General features: G+C 35.2%; 1 protein-coding gene across 1 annotated transcript in view; it reads right to left on the bottom strand.

Moving 5' to 3' along the window:
* Positions 1-792: 792 nt before the first annotated feature.
* The window catches only part of LOC125842312 (probable 3-hydroxyisobutyryl-CoA hydrolase 3), a 54738-nt gene continuing 31412 nt past the window's right edge, over positions 793-24118 (bottom strand). The window contains exons 6-15 of the mRNA XM_049521596.1: positions 22478-22557; positions 22321-22404; positions 22108-22192; positions 21929-22014; positions 2644-2786; positions 2349-2409; positions 1614-1712; positions 1388-1492; positions 1244-1285; positions 793-1077 (exon numbers count right to left, since the gene is read on the bottom strand). Coding sequence (XP_049377553.1) covers positions 949-1077; positions 1244-1285; positions 1388-1492; positions 1614-1712; positions 2349-2409; positions 2644-2786; positions 21929-22014; positions 22108-22192; positions 22321-22404; positions 22478-22557 — 914 coding nt within the window. The 3' untranslated portion in view covers positions 793-948. The remainder of the gene's footprint in view (positions 1078-1243; positions 1286-1387; positions 1493-1613; positions 1713-2348; positions 2410-2643; positions 2787-21928; positions 22015-22107; positions 22193-22320; positions 22405-22477; positions 22558-24118) is intronic.

The following is a 24118-nucleotide window of genomic DNA, read 5'->3' as shown; positions in this document are numbered from 1 at the left end:
TTGGTGAGTCCTCATGCTTCGAGGTCAGATGTTTATTGTTTCACTTTCGTTCATGTATTTCACTTTTGGACATGATGTATGGGCTATGCCTAATTTCATTCTATTGTACTAGATGGCTATATTGAGACAAGTGTTTACGCTTCCGCTTTTCTTTTATAAAAACTTATTGGACTTGGACTATTGTTTTACTCTTATTGTTCTATTTCTTATGTGATGAAAGCTAAGTGGCTTGTATGGGGTCCTTCGAGGTTCTATACGTCATGTTACATCTAAGGGGTACTCCTAGGTCATGACAATACATAGGGGATGTACATGACATTCTAAGGAAATTAAGAAAACTCTTCAACAAGCATTCTGCAATTGGAGAAAGCTACAACACCAGCTACATATAGCTCTTCGAAGGAGTGGTCAACGGAGTTCTTCCCGGAGATCAACTTGCAACGACAAAGTGCTCCCGACGTTCTCAGAGATCAAATACATCTCAAGGAGGTCTACATCATCCTACATTCGAGAAATACGCTATTGAAGGCCCTCGAATCACGGAGAAGCTTAGGAGAGAAGAATTAAGAGAACAACAGAATTGTACTCACAAATTCATCAATAAAAATCACATTTTCTTTTATTTATTTTGCTTGTAGTTAATTTTCAGCGCTTACGAAAATTTTGCGAACAACAACCATATGTAAAATGAATAAATAAAAGAGACAACAAAGATGAATTTAAAAAAAAATGAAATTCTAGAAACATCATTGCATAACAAGTAACGATGATATACTAGACAATTTGATATTGAATAGTTTTACAATACAAATGCATACATTATAGTAGTTTCATGACATGATATGCTTTCAAAGAGGATAATTAAAAGGGTTTAATAGTGTATGAGTTGTAGTAGCCCCAAATTAAATTCAGAGTTTAGACCTTATCTCATAATTTTATGTTATAAATTCAAAGTTTAGACCTTTTCAATTGTTCTCTTTCTGGAAGTTCCAAGTAACCCCAACGATCGTCATGGACCACTTTAGAAAACTGCATTACTATTGCATCGTGTACTTGCTCCAACTTTGATGGTTCCCACTATACATGTACACAATAAACACATTCATTATAACCATTGGTTTTTTCTTTTTTATTTAATCTAAAATTTGATAATCTTTTTCTATCACTTGAATATTTTAATTTGTTGTTAAATAAAAGAAAATGTAGACATATCTGTATAATTAAATTCGAAGATTCGTGATACCTTAAAATTTTTGTTCTTTGTAAAAAAGATTGATTTACCACCCTACAAGTTCAACCAACATTTGTAATACTTAATTAATAGAAAGTGTAAATTAAAATCATAATTTATATGACAGTGTAACTTAAAAGACATAACCTTACGTACCTCATAGAAATCATTGTAATTGAATGATCTTAGTACAATGTGACTACTGATGTTAAATTCACGAATCAAACATTGTCTAAGTGTTTGCTTGCGTCCTTCTCTAATCTGTAAAACAAGATAAATTTTGTCACGTACATTCAAGAAATTAAATTTTATCTTAAAAACAATAATAGACTTGATTAAACTTTTTGTTTAGGAAAACCAACTAATAGTGAGCAGTTATTACAGATCTGAGAGTAATCTTAAGGCTTGTTGGTGATGCCAACTTCATAGACTTGATTGCATTGGTGATCCACTTATCATTCATTGCAGTGTTTTCCTTTTCCTATCAAACATAATATATATATATATATATATATATATATATATATATATATATATATATATTCTAGTTAATTAGCAGTAAATACAGGATAATTTGTATGTTATATTGGTAAAAGGGTAAAATGTATACCTTTATTATGCAAAATTGTTCAATTTTATCCTCTATTATATTATATGTACACAAATGTCGTCTAAATGGTTCAAATATACTCCTCAACAAATTATTAGTGTCCATGTCAGACAGCCTTAACAAAGGAGGGGGTATATTTGAACTATTTAGATAATGACAAAGATATTTTAATTTGTATAACAGAGGATAAAATCAAAAAAATTGGCCTAGTTGAGGGGGTAAATTTGATGTTTTCCCCCTTTTCCTGTTTGCAAACAAATTTGATTTCACGTGGTAAAGAGGAAAATTTGACCATTTTCCCTTTTTTCCTATTTTTTTTTAATATCCCTTCTTGCTCTATGGACAAACCTTCAATGTTCAAAGTCAAAACATATTAAACTTGATGTTTTTTTATGAAACAAACAGAGTCAAAAGTTGAAAAGTCATTCTTGTAAATCACCTCTTGGTCAATGAGTTTTACTAACATAATTAAAAGGAGATAAGAGAAGGAGTTGATGATTAACTTACAAGTGCAACTAATATTTCTTCAACTGTGTCCTTGCCAAAGCAACCATTGATAACATCAAGTCTATTACATTGATGAATGGTAAATGACAATGTCATACCACAAACAAAAAGATATTTTTAGGTAGATAAAGGAAATATTACACAAAGTTGTATTAATGCACTTCACTCTTTTGAAAAATGAGACAAAATTTTCTAATATTTTGTAGTCAACCATAGTCATTTCGTTTGTGAGCTAATCTCACAAGTCATGTATAAAGCTAGAAATATTTGAATACAAAAAAAAAAAGAATATTACCTTTTGAAAATACTTCCTTCCTTCAACACTGGATTACGAACGAATTCTTTGATGATTCTTGAAACGTCTGATTCATGAATAGATTTTGATGAGGTGTTTAGTGATAATGCTTGGCATAATGCATTTTCCATCGACTCAATATCCTGGAAAAGGTTAAAGTGGTTTTGTTTAATGTATAAGAAAACAACAATACCGTGAGGTTTATTAACATGGAGAGCCTCAGCTTACATGAAAATAACTAAGCATACATGAATGGGGAACATGCTAACTCTTTTGTGCACTAGACAGTTCCACCGATGTTTGTTTTGAGTAATTAGAAGTCGACAAAGTAGGAACTCTATTTGTTAGGCTACTTTTAGGAATAATATTATTAAGTACTATTTAAACATAAACAGTTAAAATTTTACATGAATATAATGCAAATAATTAATTTGCATTAATCTACCTTTTAGTGATCAAAGAAAAGAAAAAATTGTCTACTGATATTTACTTATTCACTTGTTCCAAATATGGCTCTGATCTCTTGTATTTAGGGGAGTTGTCATTTTTCAATAATTGTATATGATGATATCATTGACATGTAAATAGTTTCATTTGTATATTTATCAAAATTAGCAAAGCACAACCATAGGTATATATATTAGTTGATGATTTGCATTTATTAGTTCTTGTAAAGCTAATTGTGAATGCATATTCTTAGAGTTCAATAATTCATATAATAGTTCTTAATTTCATTTGTTCCTATTTGTTTAGGTATCTAGTACTAGTATTCAGTAAGAAATGCAGCTAAGTGAAAATTGAAACACAAGCACCAATAAGTTGTAGTCCTCTTAATCCTTTAAGAAATTTACTTATTTTAGTTTAGCAATGATATTCCTTTGCCATGTACATCATGAGAAGTTTTTCCACTTACGTCACATGTGAAAATTAAATGTCAATCTTGCAACATGCTTTATGAAAAAACTGATTTTAGTTTAGCAATTTATGCTTTATGAACAAACTAGATATTCCTTTTGTTTGTATTTTGAGTTTTGATAATGTAACAAACTATAGTGCAAATGGATCTAGTCCTCAAAGTTTTCGACATATAGGATAGGTAGATTGTGTGTAGTTGTAGAGGTCCAGTTGCAACAGTGATTGATGGGCACTGCAGCAGAGGCGCCAGTAATCCTCGACCAAGGGCATGCTCCTAGGTTTTTGTATCTCTAATAAAAAGAAAATGTTGACAAGATAAAAACCTAATTTTTGCATCAAGAGTTCACACACAATAGCAAAATCTATTTTGAAGGAAGAACGTTACTCATATTCAACAAGGGACCTAATCAAGTGTTACAATGTCTTTAATTACATTATTGAGTCTAGTGTTTTGTGCTCTTACATTGCATATCTACTCCTATGTTATAAAGGATGGTAAATTGTTTCGTGTCTCATTGTCTTGAGATTTGAGTGTGCAGTAAATTGTTTCTTGTCTCATTGTCTCACTTCATCAGATACTATCCAATGAAAAAAATTGAGTAGAAGGACTACATCAAAATTTCTGGTGACAAGGATAAATAGAGAGATGGGTCCCAGACAAGTCCAAAAGAAGAGTTGTTTTTCATTATATTGTCAAAAAGGCTCTTGTTGCTTGGGGAGACTCATCAAGTGAATTGGATGAACCAAAGCACCTAGAAGATGCTTCAATGGTAGCTATGGAGGATGACGAATATGCCTTCAATTCACTCTTTGTTCTCATGGAAAAGTCAAAATTACGAGAATAAAGAGGTAACACTTCTTGACATTAAGCAAAATCTTTATTATTATTCTCTCAAGAAACTAAAAGGCTTAGTTAATATCTTGATTGACTCACACTGTGAGCTCATTACTATAATTGATTTCTTAAGAGATACTCTTGACATCTTAGAAAATGAGAAAGATTCATTAACTTCTCAAATCTCAGAACTGGAGAAAAATTGGTTTTAGCAAGTGTTGTAAACACAACACTCAAGGAGAAATTAAAGAAAATTCTTGAGTTTGTTTCAAAGGGAAATAGTGAGGAAACTAGACTGCAACTAGAACTTCAAGAATGCTTTAAAGAAGTATGAATTGAATCTGGCTATATATATAGAAACAAATGTTTAGTTAGAAAAGAACTTGATACGGGTGGATATATCACTGGCAAAGGTCTAGGGTGTCGAAAGTTTGATCCCCCATACAATCCCTAGAGTAAATATGTGTTTGTATCTAAAAATATGTTATGTATTCAGTGTAGACGAAATGGACACCTTAAGAAAGACTGTCAAGCCTGGATAAAGACTGAGAGATTTTTTTTCAAACTATAATAAATAGAAGAGAAAGTTTAGAAGGGGATTTGGTCCTACTTTTAAGGTTAAGAAAGTCAGATTGTCGGGCTTAAACTAAAAGAAATCTCTGATTGCACCCTTATCTTCATTTTTGGAACTCAAACTTAAGCGGGTTCTCAAAACTAACAAATGATCTTACTGTGCAAGAAAGAGTAGAAGATAGTAGTCATTATTGGTTCATGGATAGTGATGAATCTAAGAATTAGAACTCATCAGGGGGCTTTTAGTTCAATAATTAGTGTCCTTAATGTCATTTTACATCCAATGGTTAATTTTTATTTTGCTTAAGAACAAGGCAAGAACAAATACATGCAAAAAGAAGCCAAAAACATAGAAAAACAAATAAAGTGTGAACTTGATGCTCGTTGAAGGCATGTGGTAACTCAACAAAAGTGTCAGACCTCGCCAAATATGACAAAGTCTTCTACTGAAAAGCTCAAAGCAGGTTGGTGAGAAGAAGGAGCAAATAATGACTCACCAAACTTTGTCAGCTAGATAAAAAGAACTCGCTGAAAGTGACAGAACAACTAAGCTACAATAGAGATAAAAAAGGCGAGCAAAGGTAATAGTTGGTGACTCACCAAACATGAACACTTAGGGCCATCGGGCTCACCAACTATACTTCAAACACCTAAAGCCTAAAATGAAGGAAGAAAAGGCGAGAAGAAGTACTAGTCGGTGACTCGCGGAGTGAGCCAAAGACTCACAGAGTGAGCCCGCGACTCACCGAATGAGTCGGTGACTCTCCAAGTGAGTCGGCGACTCATCGAGCTGACTAATATCGCCAACTGGGTCACGAAATGAAATTTTGGTTGAGATTAGGGAAAGTATAAATAGTTGAGAGAAAAGAATAAAACTCATCTTACACTCTCTGAAATTATAGTACAGAAGAATATTCTTAGATTTTGTGTGTTAAGCAAGTTTGTAATTCATTTTGGTGGAATTTGGAGCTAGGATTCTAAGATTTTGAAGTTTTAATTTATAAATTTATATGGCTGACAATGTTTTTAGTCTAATTTCTGTTAATTCCAGTATGATTAGCTAAAATCCTGATTCTAGGAGTGTGTAATTAAAGTCGTGTATTGTTTAATTTAGTAGAATTTTGTATATTGCTCTATTTTACATTAGTTTTCATGGATTCAAACTAATTGTTATGTGTTAATTGATTAATTAAGGTTGCAAACTTGGTTCTACTTTAGATCTTCATGTATTTCTTGAAAAAGGTTACATTAAGTGGATGAGTAGTTTGATGCTTGCATTTTAGATTTTAATTCCTTCTTTGCTTGAAAAAGAAATTTGGAGTTTCACTTGTAAATGCTTGATTTGCTTAAAAGAGAAAACAAAATTTATGTTAAGGCATTGGATTGTTGAGTAGATTCTACATGGGAGGCTTTGAAAAAAGCTCCTATGATAAGCATGTTTTTATTGAGAAATGCAATGTTGTGTTTTTGAAATTAATCTAGCCTATCCAGAGGCAACTAATGTTATTAAGCAATCATATCAATCTATTATTTGACATCAATACCCACTTCCACACAAGCTTAGATTGTCACTCCACTTGCAAAACACTCGGTTTAATCTACTTTTGTCAAAATTGGTCACTAAATCATCTTAAATTGGTATTTGGAGATATCCAACTTTGTTTATGTTGAACACTTGTTACTATCCCAAAACAATATATTAGATCACAATTTGTCTTCATAATTGAATTCTTATATATATCACTCCTTATGGTATTTGACCCGATCTCATAGGTTGGGTAATTATATTACTAAAGATCACCTGCTTGTTAAATTATTATACTAGTAATATGAGTGTTATCAAAATGGTGTCACTATCGGAGAGTGGTGCATAGAATTTTTTACTGATTTAGTTGTACTAGAACACTCTTACCATTTGTTACATTGGTGTGCTCTTGATAGGTGACGATATGAGTATCATTGGGAGCAATGCCTCTAGTCACAATGGGTAGAATGATGATGTTGGAAACTGGAACGACGTAAATCTTAACACACTAGGGAGTGGGGGAGCCATCGGTTACCCCCAACTGTGGGTAATGCTATATTTCATGTGACTGGAACCATGCTCAAACTACTCTAAATGAAGGGAACATTTGGGGTCTAGCTCTTGAAGATCCCATGATAACATTCACAACTTTGTGGATGTATGTGGCCCATTTACTTTGTAGAATATCACTCAAGAGTCCATTTGGATGAGGTTTTTTCCTTTCTCTCTAATGGGGGAAGCAATAAAATGGTTTTGCTGAATTATCAAGGGACTCAATTACTTTGTGGGAAGAGCTAATAGAGGTGTTCTTTGAGAGATTCTTTCCTCCTTCGAGAATGTTGATGCTTCGGGATAGCATTCAAAATTCTAAGCGAGTTGATGGTGAATCAATCCATGAGACATGGTTGAGGTTCCAAAAATGGTGTTACAATGTCCTAATCACGAGTTGTCAGATAAAGTGTTGTTGTAATACTTTTATCGGAGTCTTGATACCATGATCAAGGGGGTAGCCAATCAACTCATTTGTGGTGGTATCATGCGACAAGCGTTTGAGGTAGCTTCAGTTTTGCCTGATGAGATGACAAGATTAATCGTGCATGGCATACAAGGGAAGATCAAGTGTCTCCTCTCAATGTGGGTTTAACTAATGAGCAACTAGAGAAGAACCAAGATCGTGATGAGAACTTGGCAAAAATGATGACCCAACTTGACTTGTTGTCAAAGCATGTCATGGGAGTGGATTCAAGTTGGTGAATGTGGTTGGTGGTGGTAGTGGGTTGATTTTTTTGGGTGTTGGGTTAGATAAATTTGAGATTTCCCGTGGGTCTTGAATATTTGTTGTGTGGGTGAAGTCTGAGTATCTTGAACTCATCAAGATAACTTGAATTTTCCCAATGATAGATTGGGTGACGACATTCTTAAGGGTAACTAATCATTTTGTTGTTAATTGTTGAAACTGGGGGAAAATTTGAGTGCCCAAGGTGATTGGGTGTTATGGGTTACCTAGAAATTATGCTAATTTTGTTGATTATTGATCATTGATTGGTTGTTGCAATCGAATTTTGAAAATTAGGTTGAAGGGCTGTGAATTACCTATTTGGCAAGCTCAGTCGAGCTCGCCAAGGTTATCTGGCGAATCACCACGTAAGTCTCACCTCGCCCTATATTTGAGAATTGTTGATATGTTTACTGTCACTTTCTATGAGTTCCTTTTAGCTCGTTCAATGCCCTTGGGGACTCGCTGATCTGATAAGTAGCTTGGCCTTTTTGCCTGTAATATGATTAAATGACCCTACCCCTTTCAGCGAGCCCGCTCTAGATTGCTAAACTTGTTTGGCGACTTGCGGGCCAAGCTGATCTCAGGATAGGCTCAGTTCTAAGCTTTCTTTTTTATTATTTTTTCCAAATCCTTCACCCGATCTATGTTTAGGGATGTTGTGCAATGCAGGTATTTCCCAACCAAAGGTACCAGTTACCCAGAGGGTTTCTATAGAAAATTTTCATCCACCCTAAAAAAGACAATGGGGAATTGTGATCTTAGAGCCTAGTGGCATACCACATCCCACTCCACATACTTCTATGTGTGTGAGGAAAAGGCTCAAAAAAGGTTGTTGCAAGAAAATGTGAGGAGAAAGCAAAAAGTTTGGGAGCCTACAATTGAAGAGAATAGCTCTGTTAATGATTCTATTGACTTCACATTAATTGAGAGCGAATAGGAGGTTGAGAGCGTTCCTAAGCCTATTCGTGGGCCTGCAGTGGAGTCTCGGGCTACCCAAAGGAAACGTTTTGAAATGCACTCCAAGGCCATTCATCACCCATTTACCAATATATTACCTCGGGTAGCTCCGGTTGTTGCCCCCGAGCTATGAATAGATTGAATGCCACTGGGATGAGAACTCTATTAGAGGAGAAAATGTTATCTACTGATGGGGTCATGGATAGATATTCGGTTGTTTGGGATACTAAATGTTACCATAGGTTTGATCATTTCACACAGGCTAGGACATTGTATGTCCTCACTTGGGTCTAAGAGTTCTTTCAGGCCTATGATCAGGTACTCCTAAAGAAGAGAAAGGGGGTCGTTTACAAACCGATCGATCAAGTTGAAGTTAGGAGAAAAAGAGTCCATTTTTCAGCCAAAGTGATTAATGATGTGCTTAACTATGGATCAAGGGACTCTAGTTCATACAATGAGAAGATGAAAAATCCTCTTGATGAGTTAAGAGAGTGGCTTGTCTCGTTGTTAGCTGAAGCTACCCCTACTTGGATTGCAGATGGGGTTGAAGTTGATAAAAAAAAAACTTGAATGTGGTTGCTCGATATTAGTTCGTCTTTATCAGTAGAACATTGATGCCTTCCCAAAATGAGTCGATCCTCCAACATCCCCAAGCTATATTGTTGGGATAAATTATTGCTAGAGAGGGTATGTGCCTCAGTTCTATTATTATTGAGAAGATGCTCTTGAGAGCATGGCAAAAATAGACCTCTTTGTCGTTCCAGTTTTAATTACCAAGTTGTGTGAGTTATCTTCTGAAGGCTACTAATATGAGGATTACTCCGGCCTCCTCTTGTGCCATCCGATGGATAGAGTTGGATTATTTGAGAGATGATGCGGCTAAGAGGAAGCCACCACTAGCTAATACTACTCAGGAGGTGGATCCTGCTACCTTGGAGGTTGATCATGCACCTCCCACTCCTACTACAGAGCCCTCGAGTATAGCTATGCCCTCCACCTACACTTCTACTGCACCTCCCTCTTCATCCAGTCCACCTTTGACACATGCCTTAGTTCATCGAATGGGTAACCTTGCTCCTTCGACAGATTTTAGAGTCTCTTGTTTTGAGAGAGAGAAAGAGAGGTCCATGATATGATTGTCGCAACCATTGAGGGTGTTTTGGCCCCCTCTTGGGGATGAGGTAGCGAATCAGCACACCCTATTGACTGAGTTTGGACACCCTTACCACTCGGTTGAGGAGCGTGAGAGAGTTGAGTGTGCTTCTGCGGAAATGACATCCTTGAAGGTAGCTGTTGTGGCTTTGAGGAAAGATGTGGACCAGCTCAAGTCTATCGATATTACTATGCTATGGGGCTAGGTGCCCCTTCCCAATGTGCAGGCGACTCAGCCTCCTTCCTCCAAATAGTTAGTAAGGTCGATCTTGCTGTGACAGAGTTGTTGGTGAGGTTGATGAGGACTCTGACACTCCTGAGATGGATGATAAGGAGTTTGTGAGAGATGAGCAGAGAAGCGAGGACACTTATGCAGGTTTGTAAGACTTGGAGGACACATTCGTGTAGGTTTCTTTGGAGCATTCTCTTCTCGAGACCTCCGCCATTGGTCCGAGTGGGACCCATTCTTGAGACTCCACTCCTTCTTTTGATGCTTTGTGAACTAATTCCTAAGTTGATGATGCCTCTGTTGATCCACAGAGAGATTTCTCCTTAGGAATAGCCTAACCGGGGGGGGGGGGGTCCTCACCTTTTCCTTATTTTATGTTTTTTTATCTCACATTGAGGACAACGTTGTTTTCTATCTGGTGGGGTGAGGGCACTTGCTAGTGCCTGGCCCTTTTGTTTGTATATATTGCTTTGATTTTCATTTGGGTTGTATTAAATATTTTTTTCTTATTTTGGTTTAGTAGTATATATATATATAGTTTATTGTTGGTTGTTGGTTTTAAATTTTGATAGTGTTTATTTTCCTTCTTTATTACCCCGAAATGGTTGTGATTGGTTTGACTGATTAAAAACCTTGCACACTTATTGTGAACATTCGAGTATCGATCATGATCAATATTGATGTTTTGGATAGTGTTTTTGATGAGAAGTACTTTTGTGTTGGTTCTATGAGGAAACTCAAATTGCATGACTCTTGTGTGAGTTTCTAGCATCTCCTTATGACTAATTGTGTATCGATTGTGAGACTTTGGATGACCATTTCATACAAGCTTAAGTTTGTAAAATTATGCACAATGATTGTGTTTGAAGTTCCTTGTGTGGTGAGGATTACTTGAAAGGCATGTGTGTGGATTCCTAAAATTTGTCTTGTTGGTCAAATTTCTTAACTTTTGTGAATACAAGAAATGACTTAAGACACAAGTTGTTAGAGTGAGTCCAAATTATCATGCCTACATTGTGACTACCTTGTGAGGGTGTGCAACAATTTTGGGACCAATTAAGCCTAATCCATTTGTTGGCAACCTTGTTGAAACCTCTTGACCTAAAAATGTCACTCCATTCTCACTCAGAAATCCTTTTTGAAGCATTGATTTGTAAGAATAACATACTTAGGACAAAATCCTAAGTTGGGTGTGGTAAGGAAAAAGGGAAAAATCCAAATGAAAGAGAAGTGTGAGACTCATCTTTGGTTCTTGTGGCAAAAAGAAGGAACCCCTCCATACAAATTTTTTTTTTAATGAAAGTGTGTCACCAATTGAAGTTTTTATTTTTATAGTGCGTGATTGAATAAAAAGTGTTTCCAATGAGTCAAATAAGAAAATAATATTGTGAAAAATGAGGTTGAGTTTCTATGTCAAAAGGAGGAAAGAAAATGAGAAGAGGTGAAGTTGAGAACGACAATGCTTCTAAAAGGTAAAGTCACTAAACCAAATTGATCATACCTTTACCCTCAGCCCTATTACAATCTTTAAAAAGACATTTGAGGTCTTGCTAAAGCTATATGATGTGATGATTAGAAAATATCGGCAAACCTACGGGTTGAGACATTCATGCATTTCTCTTTGAGAGTGTGAGAGTTTGTGTTGATTCCTAACTTTATTATTGATGTTCTTTGTGAGATCATGAAATAGTCTTTTATTGTTAGGGAACTTAAATACTTTTGTTGAAGTATAGGTTTGCATCATGAGTGATCATTCATGAGCTTGAACTTAAACTTAGATTGATACCAGCTAGTCATCATTTGAGGCTTTTTGTGCATAATTGAAAATTACATATACTTGAAGTTAGCTTTGTGATAGCACTTGCATGTTGGCTCACCAGAAGCAATGTTTGTAGACACCCTGTTGAACTGATTGGATTTTTTATTCAATTAAGAAAAAACAAAAGTTTAAGTTGAGGTGTTGATGAGTCGGAAAATTTGGACTCATTTGAGGCTTTTTCATTCAACAATTAGTGTCCTTAAAATCATTTTATGTCCATATCTGATGTTTAACTGTTGTTTTATAGCTATGAAGGCTTAAGGACAAGGCAAGAACAAATACATGTAAAAAGAAGCCAAAAAACATAGAAAAATATATAAAGTGTGAAGTTGGTGCTCGCTGAAGGCACTTGGTGACTCGTCAAAAACGCAAGACCTCACCAAAAATGACAAAGTCTTCTACTACAAAGCTCAAGGCAGGTCGATGAGAAGGAGAAAACATCAACTCACCAAACTCTATCGGCGATAAGAAAAGTACGCGCCAAAAGTAATTGAAAATTTGAGCTAAAATAGAGATAAAAAATGTGAGCGTAGGTGATAGAAAACTTGATGAACATGAACGGTGAGGTCCATCAGGCTCGCCAACTGTGGTATACTTGAAGCTTGACATCAAGGAAGAAAAGGTGAGAAGAAGTACCAGTCAATGACTCGCCAAGTGAGTCGGCGAGCTAGACTATTATCGCCGACTGGGTCACGAAATAAAATTTTGGTTGAGATTGGGAAAAGTATAAATAGCTAAGAGGAAAGAGAAAACTCATCTTACACTTTGAACATTCTAAAATTTTGTATGTTAAACAATCTTATAATCCATTTTAGTGGAGTTGGGTTTCTTAGATTTTGAAGTTGTAATTCATCAAATCAAATGGCTGACACAGTTTTTGGTATAATTTATGTTAATTCCAATATGATTAGCTAAACCCCCAATTTGAGGGGTGTGCCATTGAAGTCGAGTATTGATTAATTTAGTAGAATTTTGTGTATTGCTCTATTTTACACTAGTTTACATGGATTCAAACTAATTAACATGTGTTAATTCATGAATTGAGGTTGTAAACTTGGTTCTACTTTAGATCTTTCATGTATTGCTTGAAATGGGTTACATGAAGTGGATGGTAGTTTGATGCTTGCATATTAGATTTGCATTCCTTGTTTGCTTGAAAAAAGAACTTTGGGGTTTCACTTCTAATGGCTAGATTTTTTGAGAGATAAAATATATGTTAAGCCAATGGATTGTTTAGTAGACTCTATATGGGAGGCTTCGAAAAGAACTCATGTGGTAAGCATGTTGTGTTTGAGATTAACCTAGCCGCGGCTAAAATTATTGAGCAATCACATTCACTATTTGAAATCCATACTCACTTCCACACACTCCTAGATTGTCACTCCACCTGCAAAACACTCGGTTTAATTTACTCTTGTCAAAATTGGTTACTAAATCATCTTAATTTGATATTTGGAGCTATCCAACTTTGTTACATATACCACTCCCTGTGGGGCTCGACCCCCCACCTCATACATTGGGTAATTATATTCCTAACGATTCTCTACTCTTGAACTTTTGTACGAGTAGTCTAAGCTTTATTAGATAGTGAATATTCTAAGCATATGACAAGCCAAACTACCTCAATGAACTTCAAGGTGTAGATGTCTATTTTCAAAATGGAAAGAAAGGATATATTTTGGGTGTTAGAAAGATCTCTTGATCATGCTATTGAAGATGTATATTGTGTGAGTGGATTGAAGTATAGTCTACTCAATATGTATCAATTTTGTATGTCACAAAGTGAGAATGCCAATTTGTGGCACCGAACATGTCAGTGACTTTCTACTCAACAAACTTGTCTCAAAGGACCAGATATGTGGGGTACCAACGATTAAATTTGTACACGACAAAATTTTTGATGGATGTGACAAAGCAAGACTTCATTCAAATAAAAGAAGCAAGTCTGCACTACCAGGCCTTTTAAATTACTACACGTGGACTTATGTGGACCTATAAAGATTCAAAGTAGAGGAGGGAAAAATGCATATTGGTGATTGTAGATGCTTTCTCAAGAATCGGTTTCCCAAGTGGAATAGACAAAACATTCTTAGGAACACCTATGGTATCCAAATCATAAAAAGGGTGCCTAATTTCAAGTGAAATACATACACCATTCTTGAAAAAACCCGTAGTATGAAAACTCTGAAATGGATGAGTAATTTCAAGTGAAATACAGACACCATTCTTGCTCTCGTATGAATTAATTTACCGAATTTACCTTGGCCCTATTACAAATGGGATGTTTTATGTCGGATAGTAGTACTTATTGGCACCCTTATTGTGATACATAAATCTGACTTGTCTAAGACGATACCCACATCAACAAAGATGAGAATTGAGGTTGACATAGTTAAATCTCTAATTACAAAGGTTATTATTGAATATCAATTCAGAAGTCATGCTAGAAACCTTCAAATAGAAGGCTGAGTATAAATTTGCTCCATTCTTTTGCTCCCATCGCAAAATGATGTTAGAAAATGAGATATTTCTAGATGTCTTTTGTTTAATTGTTATTTTCTTAAATATTATGTTAAGTATGTAAAGGAAAGGTAGTCCTTGTTTTATGGAATATGTTTTGTAAGAAAGTCAATAGTGGTTGGATATGTATGGTCCTCTACTAACTTTGGAAAAGCTTATGTAGATATATGTGTGTATGCTTTTCAAAAGCTGAATATGAATGAATTTCTACTGCTGAACCTTATTTTTTCTCTCTAAAAGTTTCAAATCCTAACAGTGGTATCAAGAGCCCTTCTTCTTGAGGGATCTGTGAAGGCAAGAAGGCTGAGGTTTTTTCTCCTTCTAAGGTGAGAGATGAGCAGCAGTAACCTGGCATCCAACTGGGTGTAGGCCCTCCTATGTTTACAGGAGAAAATTATCACATATGGGTGATAAATATGACGGCTTATCTCAAAGCTCTTAGTCTATGGGAAACAGTTGAAAGTGAAGATGATCCTCTTCCACTTGGACCAAATCCAATAGTTGCACAAATGAAGATTTATGAAGATGCGAAGTCAAGGAAACCCAAGGCTCTCACATGTCTTCATTCAGCACTTTCAGATGTGATTTTCACAAGAATAATAGCTTGTGAAACACCTAAAGAAGTATGGGAGAAGCTAAAAGAGGAGTTCGATGGAAGTGACAGAGTGAAGACTGTCAAACTCTTAACTCCGGAAAGAGAATTTGAGATGTTAAGGATGAAAGAAGGAGATACTGTGAAAGAGTATTCTGCCAAACTTATGGAGATTGTAAACAAAGTAAGGTTGTATGGTGAAACCTTTCCAGATTCAAGGGTGGTGGAGAAGATGATGATAAGCTTACCAGCAAGGTTTGAGTCCAAGATTTCAGCAATAGAAGAATCTTGTGATTTGAAGACTTTATCTGTGGCAGAACTGATCAGCAAGTTGCAAGCCCAAGAACAAAGATCAACTATAAGAGATGAAGAAGTAGCAGAAGCGGAATTTCAAGCACAACATAAAGGCAAACAGCCTATGAAAGACAGTAGAAGGATGGAAGGAGATAAATTAGAAAAGGGAAAACCAAGGAAGGAATCTTCAAAGAGAGGGAAGTTTCCACCTTGTAGCCACTGTAAAAGAACCATTCATCAAGAAAAAGACTGTTGGTTCAAAGGAAAGCCACCGATTCAGTGTAGATTATGTAGAAAGATGGGTCATATTGAGAAAAATTGCAGGGCCAGGCAGAATCAACCACAACAAAACCATGTGCAGTAGGCAAATTTTGTTGAAAAGTCCAAAAATGAAGAAGAAATCTTGTTTATGGCTTCTCATGTAGAAAACACAGCCAACAAATCCTCATGGTTCAGAGATAGTGGATGTACGAGTCATATGTCACACAATGAGCTCTTGTTTCACACACTTGACAAGTCATTCAAAGCTAAAGTTAGGATGGGAAATGGTGAAATGGTTGATGCACATGGAAAGGGTTCAGTTTTCTTTCAGACTACACAAGGTACAAAGTTTATACATGATGTGTTGTATGTTCCTTCTTTAGCATGTAACTTGTTAAGTGCGGCTCAAATGATGTCTAAAGGCTATTCCTTATTTTTTAAGGACAAACATTGTTTGATTTTTGACTCCGAAGATAGTTTGATTGTTAAACTAAGAATGGTGGATAAAACTTTTCCTTTAGATAGGAGGTTTGATAGGGAAAATTTTGCAAGTAAGGATGAGTCATGGTTGTGGCACAAAAGATATGCTCATTTTAACTATGCTACTTTAAAGTCTATGTATGAAAAGGGCTTGACTAAGGATTTACCTGAGATTTCACTGTCTAAAGAAGTTTGTGAGTCATGTCAGATGGGTAAGGTACACAGGAAATCATTCCCTAAAAGTGCTACCTGGAGGGCAACTGAAAAACTTGAACTAGTTCACACTGATGTGTGTGGACCTATGCAGGCATCATCTTTGGGACACAATAAATATTTTGTGCTCTTTATTGATTACTTAACAAGGATGACTTGGGTGTATTTTCTAAGTAACAAGTCTCAAGTATTTTCAGTTTTCAAGAAATTTAGAGATTTTGTTGAAAGACAAAGTGGTTGTAAGCTTAAGGCTTTGAGGTCAGACAATGGTGGCGAATACACTTCAAATGAATTCAATAAGTATTGTGAAGATATGGGGATTGATCACAAGTTGACAGTAAGCTATTCGCCCGAACAAAATGNTAGAGCTTTTGTTGAAAGACAAAGTGGTTGTAAGCTAAAGGCTTTGAGGTCAGACAATGGTGGCGAATACACTTCAAATGAATTCAATAAGTATTGTGAAGATATGGGGATTGATCACAAGTTGACAGTAAGCTATTTGCCCGAACAAAATGGAGTCTCAGAGAGGAAGAACAGAACAGTAGTTGAAATGGCAAGATGTTTGTTGCTGGAAAAGAAACTGCCACAAAGCTTTTGGGCAGAAGCTATTCATACTTCAGTGTATTTGTTAAATAGGCTTCCAACAAAAGCTGTGAATGAAAAGACTCCTATTGAGGCATGGTGTGGAATACAACCATCTGCCAAGCATCTAAAAGTTTTTGGCTCGATATGCTATTCTCATGTTCCTTCTGTCAAAAGAAGCAAACTTGAACCAAAAGGTGAATTGGGGATCTTTATTGGTTATTCATCACAAGCCAAGGGTTATAGAGTTTTCAACTTGCAAACAAAAAGTATTTCAATCCGAAGAGATGTAGTCGTGGATGAGCATGCTTATTGGAACTGGGATAAGGAGCAAATTGAGAAAGATAATGCAGTTTTTCAGAACTTGAGTCCACTGCCTGAAATCAAATCATTTGGGTCTGAAATTCTGGAAGAAGATGAAGAATCAGACAGGGAATCCTCATTTGATTCGCCAATTTTGAAGACAAGGTCTCTTTCCGAGATATATGAAAGATGTAATGTTGCAATCTCGGAACCAAATAGCTATCAAGAAGCATCAAGACATGAAGTTTGGATTGAAGCCACGAAGGAGGAGATTGGTATGATAGAAAAGAATGATACTTGGAAGTTGGTTGATAAACCCAAAAATAGAAATGTGATCGGGGTGAAGTCGGTTTATAGAACCAAACTTAATCTAGATAGCTCAGTTTATAAATACAAAGCAAGGCTTGTTGTGAAAGGCTATGCGCAAGTTGCAGGTCTGGATTATGGGGACACGTTTGCACCTGTTGCACGACATTATACAATAAGGCTGCTATTTGCTTTGGCAGCTCAATCAAATTAGAAGTTGTATCATTTAGATGTGAAATCTGCATTCTTAAATGGATTGTTGCAGGAGGAGATATATGTTGATCAACCAGAAGGCTTTCAAGATGCAGGAATAGAGGATAAAGTCTACCGACTTCATAAGGCATTGTATGGATTAAAGCAGGCTCCTCGAGCATGGTACAGTAAGAATGATTATCAATTCATTCATTGTGGCTTCAAGAGAAGTGAAAATGAAGCCATTTTATATGTGAAGAAGGCTAAAGGAGGAGATGTGTTTGTGGTGTCACTCTATGTTGATGATCTTCTGGTAACAGGAAGCAATAAAGCAATGGTGAATCAATTCATGCAAGAAATGGAGACCAAGTTTGAAATGTCAGATTTGGGTGAAATGAGTTACTTTCTGGGAATGGAGATTCATCAAGCTACTGCTGGAATCTTTATTTCTCAGAGAAAATATGCATGGGATATTCTTAAAAGGTTCAAGATGGAGAGGTGCAAGTCTGTACCGACTCCACTGGTTCACAATGAAAAGATTTCGAAGTTTGAAGGAGGTTACAGGGCTGATCCAACAGTTTATAGAAGTCTGATTGGTAGTTTGCTGTATTTGACAGCAACAAGACCCGATCTCATGTTCACGACAAGTTTACTATCGAGGTTTATGCAAGCTCCAAGTCAAGTTCATCTTGGTGTTGCTAAATGAACGTTGAGATATATCAAAGGAACTGCTGATTATGGTATTTGGTTTAAAAGGGAAGATAAAGGGCAACTGATGGGTTATTCGGATAGTGATGGGGCAGGAAGCGTTGATGATATGAAAAGCACTTCTGGATATGCTTTTACACTTGGTTCAGGCATGTTCTCATGGAATTCAAAGAAGCAAGAGGTGGTAGCTCAATCTTCTGCAGAAGCAAAATACATCGCCGCTGCTGGTGCAACTAATCAGGCTTTATGGTTAAGAAAGATTCTACATGATCTGGAGCAAAATGAAATTGAAGCTACTGTCAGTAAGGTTGACAACAAGTCAGCAATATCTATGGCCAAAAATCCAGTGCAACATGGTGGTAGCAAGCATATAAATGTGAAGTTTCACGCTATCAGGCAAGCAGAGAACGATGGTGAAGTTCAACTTGTTCATTGCAGCTCAAATCAGCAGATTGCAGACATCATGACCAAGGCTCTTCCTAAGGGGAAATTTGAAGTTCTAAGGGCTAAGTTGGGAGTATCCAAGAAAAATCTCAAGGAGGAGTGTTAGAAAATGAGATATTTCTAGATGTCTTTTGTTTAATTGTTATTTTCTTAAATATTATGTTATGTAAAGGAAAGGTAGTCCTTGTTTTATGGAATATGTTTTGTAAGAAAGTCAATAGTGGTTGGATATGTATGGTCCTCTACTAACTTTGGAAAAGCTTATGTAGATATATCTGTGTATGCTTTTCAAAAGCTAAATATGAATGAATTTCTACTGCTAAACCTTATTTTTTCTCTCTAAAAGTTTCAAATCCTAACAAATGAAAGGCCATCTTGCAAAAAATGTAGATTAGGCCAACTCAATGCTTCAAGGGATAGAAATAGATCGAGGAATCGTGGGAAAGAAGGGAATAATGTTTAACCCAATATAATAGTAATAACCATAAGAAATGGAACCAAGGCGTTTCTACAAATTAGACAAACGTATTAACTCATGAGGTTGATATTGTGATGTCAACGATCATGACCATGGAAGACACTCTTAAAGCAGAAGCAGATGAATGGAAACATGTAGATAAAAGGAAGGGTAAGGATAAGAATATCCTCTTTCATCAGCAAACTCAAAACAAAACAGGAAGCACCCTATTCCAAAATAGGAACCAAGAAGAGGGTTATGGCAGCCTATAACTAGAAAGAAATAAGGCAATGGAAATCAGCAGCCCACATGACAACCAGAAAACCAATCAAGAATAAGAGTTCCCTCAAAGTCAGATCATCAAGATTTATATTGGAGAAACAACAAAAGGATAGTTCTAGGGAAACTAAAGACAAACATTCCTCTTTCATTACTTCATTCTTTCCATATCCCTCTCCTTTGTTCACTGTTACTCATCAAATGACACTCAATTCATATCTTTAAGTTCGATCAGGGGGTGCGGGAATGTTCATTCTCGCATTCATTCTACCCAGTCAAAACGATGGGAACGATTGAAAGCGGCTTACTCAAAGCCAGGTAAGTCACGTCTATTACCTCTAGAATATTGGATTGGAAGGGGTAAACCCCTCAATCCTTATTTGAAGGGAAAGATAATAGATTTTCTCCGAAAGGAATTAAAATCTAAGGAGTTACAACTCTTCCCTGAAGGGTTGGTGTTTGATGGTGAGCGGGAGGGCTAGGAGAAACAAAATAACCACCACTATTATCCTGGGACAAACTGATAAATAGATGTACTCTTACCAAATGTTATATGCACACCAATATTCTCATGACTTTTGAGATTGATTACTCAGAGACTTTTTCAAACCTTATTAGACCTATCAGTTTAAGAAATGTCATCACTAAAGTCATTGCCAAAATATTTAACTCTAAATTTGTCAATATTCTTTGTAGCATCATCTATAAAAATTGGACTCGCCATAGTAAAGGGAGATTCACAGATGAGAACATATTACTAGCCCAAAAGATCATCAATGATATCAATAAACCTAATTAAAGGAGCAGTGTGGTTAAGAAACTAGACATAACAAAAGTCTATGATAGTTTCATGTGAATTTTTTGCCTATTTAAGAAGAAATTTGTCTCTTATCAGTACTGGACCAACATGTTTTATAACTACATCTCCATTAATTAGTAGAAATTGACTTTTTCACTCTAAAAAGGGCCTCATACAAGGGGATCCTCTATCCCCATGTTTGTTCATCCTTAGTATAGAGGTACTCGCACAAATAAGGAATAATTTGTTAATCTCTACCAATTATATTAGATTCTACATGAATTCTAACCATCCTTAGGTTAACCATCTTTCTTTTGTCAATGATACCATAATTTTCTAAAATGATAGAAAAAGGACTGACTCTAGTTATAAAGACCCTATCTAACTAGAAGAAAGTTTTTGGTCAATTGATTATCAATAACAAAAGTTGTTTTGCCATGAGCTCTAAAACTAGTCTTGTTTCCACTGACAGATCTCTATCAAATATCTTGGATTCCTTATAATCACATGTAGAAAAGGGATTGAGAAATTCTCAGATATGGTCAACATGGTTATTGGTAGGATCTAATGATGGCATACCAAGCTCTTATCTTCTGGTGGCAAGGCTATAACGATCAAACATGTTCTGTTGGCTCTCCCTATCCATATCTTAGTTGTTGTTACCCTTCCTAATTTCACCTTAGACTTGATAGAAAATTTCATTGTCGAATATTTTTGGTGTGATTAAGATGGTATAGAAAAATTTCATTGGGCCGCTTTGAATAACCTTTGTTATCCTTATTAAGAAGGAGGTGTTGATTTCAGGGCCTTGGCAAATATTTATAAAGCTTTCACAAATAAATAGTGGTGGTCTATAAGAATTTGTAGGGTTCTTTGGAGCAATTTCATTCTGGCTAAATAGTGCTGGATTAATCAATCACCTTGTCACTGTCCCTCAGAGCATAGGCAACTCTCACACTCGGAAGTATACTTGTGATACTAAGGAAAACATGGACTTTTAACATAAAGTCGAACATTGGTAAAGGGAACATTTCGCTTTGGCGTGATGATTGGTCTTCTCTGGGACTCTGTATCAGTTAATTTCCAGTGGTCATACCCCTCAAAATATTATGCTTACGAGTGTGCTTTCCAACAATTTGTGGTACCGGGAGAAATTGGATTTTGATCTGTTCGATGATTTAAAACTCAAGATTCTCTTATTTAATATCTCCCTTTACGAGGACATTGAAGATAAGGCTAATTTTGACCATCTCTAACTCTGAGAACTTCTCTATTCGATCTACCTTGGAATCCATCAAACAGAGAAGTGGAGGATATACATCAAATTAATTGTAAGAGATGCTATTGATAATAAGAGAATTTTCAGGTTGGGGATCGTGATGGAGCCCCAATGCTATTGACATAGGGGACCAACAACTCAACAGTAGTTGATGCAATGTTTTTTGGGATAAAACAGTGCACGACCAAGGGGATTATAGGGGAAACATAGTCTATGCTTCTCACTAAATTCACATACTTCAGTGATCTTTTAAGATATTAACTCTCATTAAAATAGTAAAATTGCATGATACCTTTGAATAAACAAAATGAGTTGCAAGGCCAGATGTAATCATTTCAGAGCCATTTATTTTTGCTCCTGTTAATCCTAAGTATTCTCCTGTAAGTAAGATTAAGTGATAAATAAATCATTCAATCACATTAAGAATTCATAATGGAATGACTATAAAATTTGTTAAGAGAAAATGATTACCAAAATGGCCAGGTAATCTTGAAAGAAAATAAGATGCCCCAACATCCGGATAATGTCCAAATGAGGCTTCTGGCATGGCAAATACCTACTTACACAAAAATAAGTAATTGTTAAAACGAAAGGATCTCCTATAAAATAAAACAAATAACACTAAATATTCATCTTTCAAACATTAATATTATAATTTTAGAAGAAATTAGCTATAAAGCTCACCGTATTTTCAGTTACAATACGAAATTTTGCATTCATGGAAAGACCAGCACCTCCTCCCATTACAGCTCCATTGATAAGGAAAACCTTCATGCATGCATGCATGTTTAATAATTGAAAATAATTTATTTCTAGGATACATACTACTGATAAAACTTACAACTGGTTTTTTGTATGTCGCCACCAAATAATCCAAAGTTAGCTGATTTTTGTAAAACTCCTTAACACAATACAAGTCTCCTAATATAACACATCATCAAACACGCAATTTTAGTTTCTATATATGCTTCAAATCAACTAGTCTACCATCTAGCTTAAAGCAAAATGATTTTTTTTTTAATTTATATATATATATATATATATATATATATATATATATATAAATCAAATAAAAACTACACCAACCTTGCATCCCTGCTTCTAGATAACATTTTATTTTAGCCTTATTTATTTGTATTGGTCCATCAAGAAAACATAGGGAAAACCAACGTACTCCCTCAATTTTTCTACCATAAAATTAGGTTAACCGATAGACAGGGCCAGGTTTAATAATATATTTTTCTATTTTTTATGAAAACAAAACTACGGGCTGTCCATCAAGTTTTTGATCTAGATCCAATCAACTCATTTAGTAGAAAACATAAGGACAACCCGACCCTATCTATGAATGTTCTACTTAACATCAGAATTTTTTTCGATTCCCCTTCATTGACCTCCTACCCACCAGAATACACACACACACACACACACACACACACACACACACACACACATATATATATATATATATATATATATATATATATATTATAATTAAAGAGGTTAGTTTTTCTTCAATTACATTATTATTGTTAGATTTTAATTATATATCTTCGATCTAAATGTATTAGTTTATTTAGGTTACTTTTATATATTACGTGTTTTACCATATAATTTGTGATCAAGGTAGACACTTTACTAACCAAAAAATGTGTAGTGATCACTTTTGATGTCGTTGAAATGAAATTATATTTGATCCTCATTGTCAATATTATGAATGTATTAATTAGTTTAAAATTTATAAATTCAGGTTCTTGGCATTGTTAAGTTATTACTTTATTAATTTTCAATTTGTAGATTCAGGTTCAACGCTTTATTTATTTAAAATTTGTATCTTTACATTAATTTTTGTTTTAACATTGAAAATATAATAATTTAAAAATACGAAAATTTCATAACCATAATTTAATAATTACAAGAATTTATAAAAATGATTTTTGAGGGTGTTCTTGGATTAATTATAATTGACCATTACATACTCAAATTCCATAACTGTATATAATTTTAATAATTAACCATTAAATAGTCAATATATAATTTCATTGAAATCCAAGTTACTTTAGGAGGATGGTTGTCGGATACTTATCAACCATCATTAAACAATAAAATTTAATTATCAATACAACTTAATTAATCTAATTTTATATGTAATCTAATTTATAATTAAATATCTATATTTTTTTAGTTAAATCATAGTATGCGGATATATGAAAAGTCTAATGAAAATTTTGTTTACTCAATTACATGATTTAGAGCTTATGGGAGTGTCTTGTGCATTTTAGGTAAAAAAAAGACTTTGAAATCAACTAAGTATAGAACAAAAAGTTGTTGATACTCGCAAAATGAAGTCCAAGGCAAATATTAAATTAAGCCCCTGCATGAAGCACAGGGAGGGAAAAGGAAAAGACCTTTGTGACGCGAGGGGCATGATGAGATAATCCACCTCGCATCACGAGTTATTATAAACCTACATAATTTTAGG

This window comes from Solanum stenotomum, chromosome 10 (genome assembly GCF_019186545.1).
Source record: "Solanum stenotomum isolate F172 chromosome 10, ASM1918654v1, whole genome shotgun sequence".
NCBI lineage: Eukaryota > Viridiplantae > Streptophyta > Magnoliopsida > Solanales > Solanaceae > Solanum > Solanum stenotomum.
This window is presented reverse-complemented; position numbering and strand designations above follow the sequence as displayed.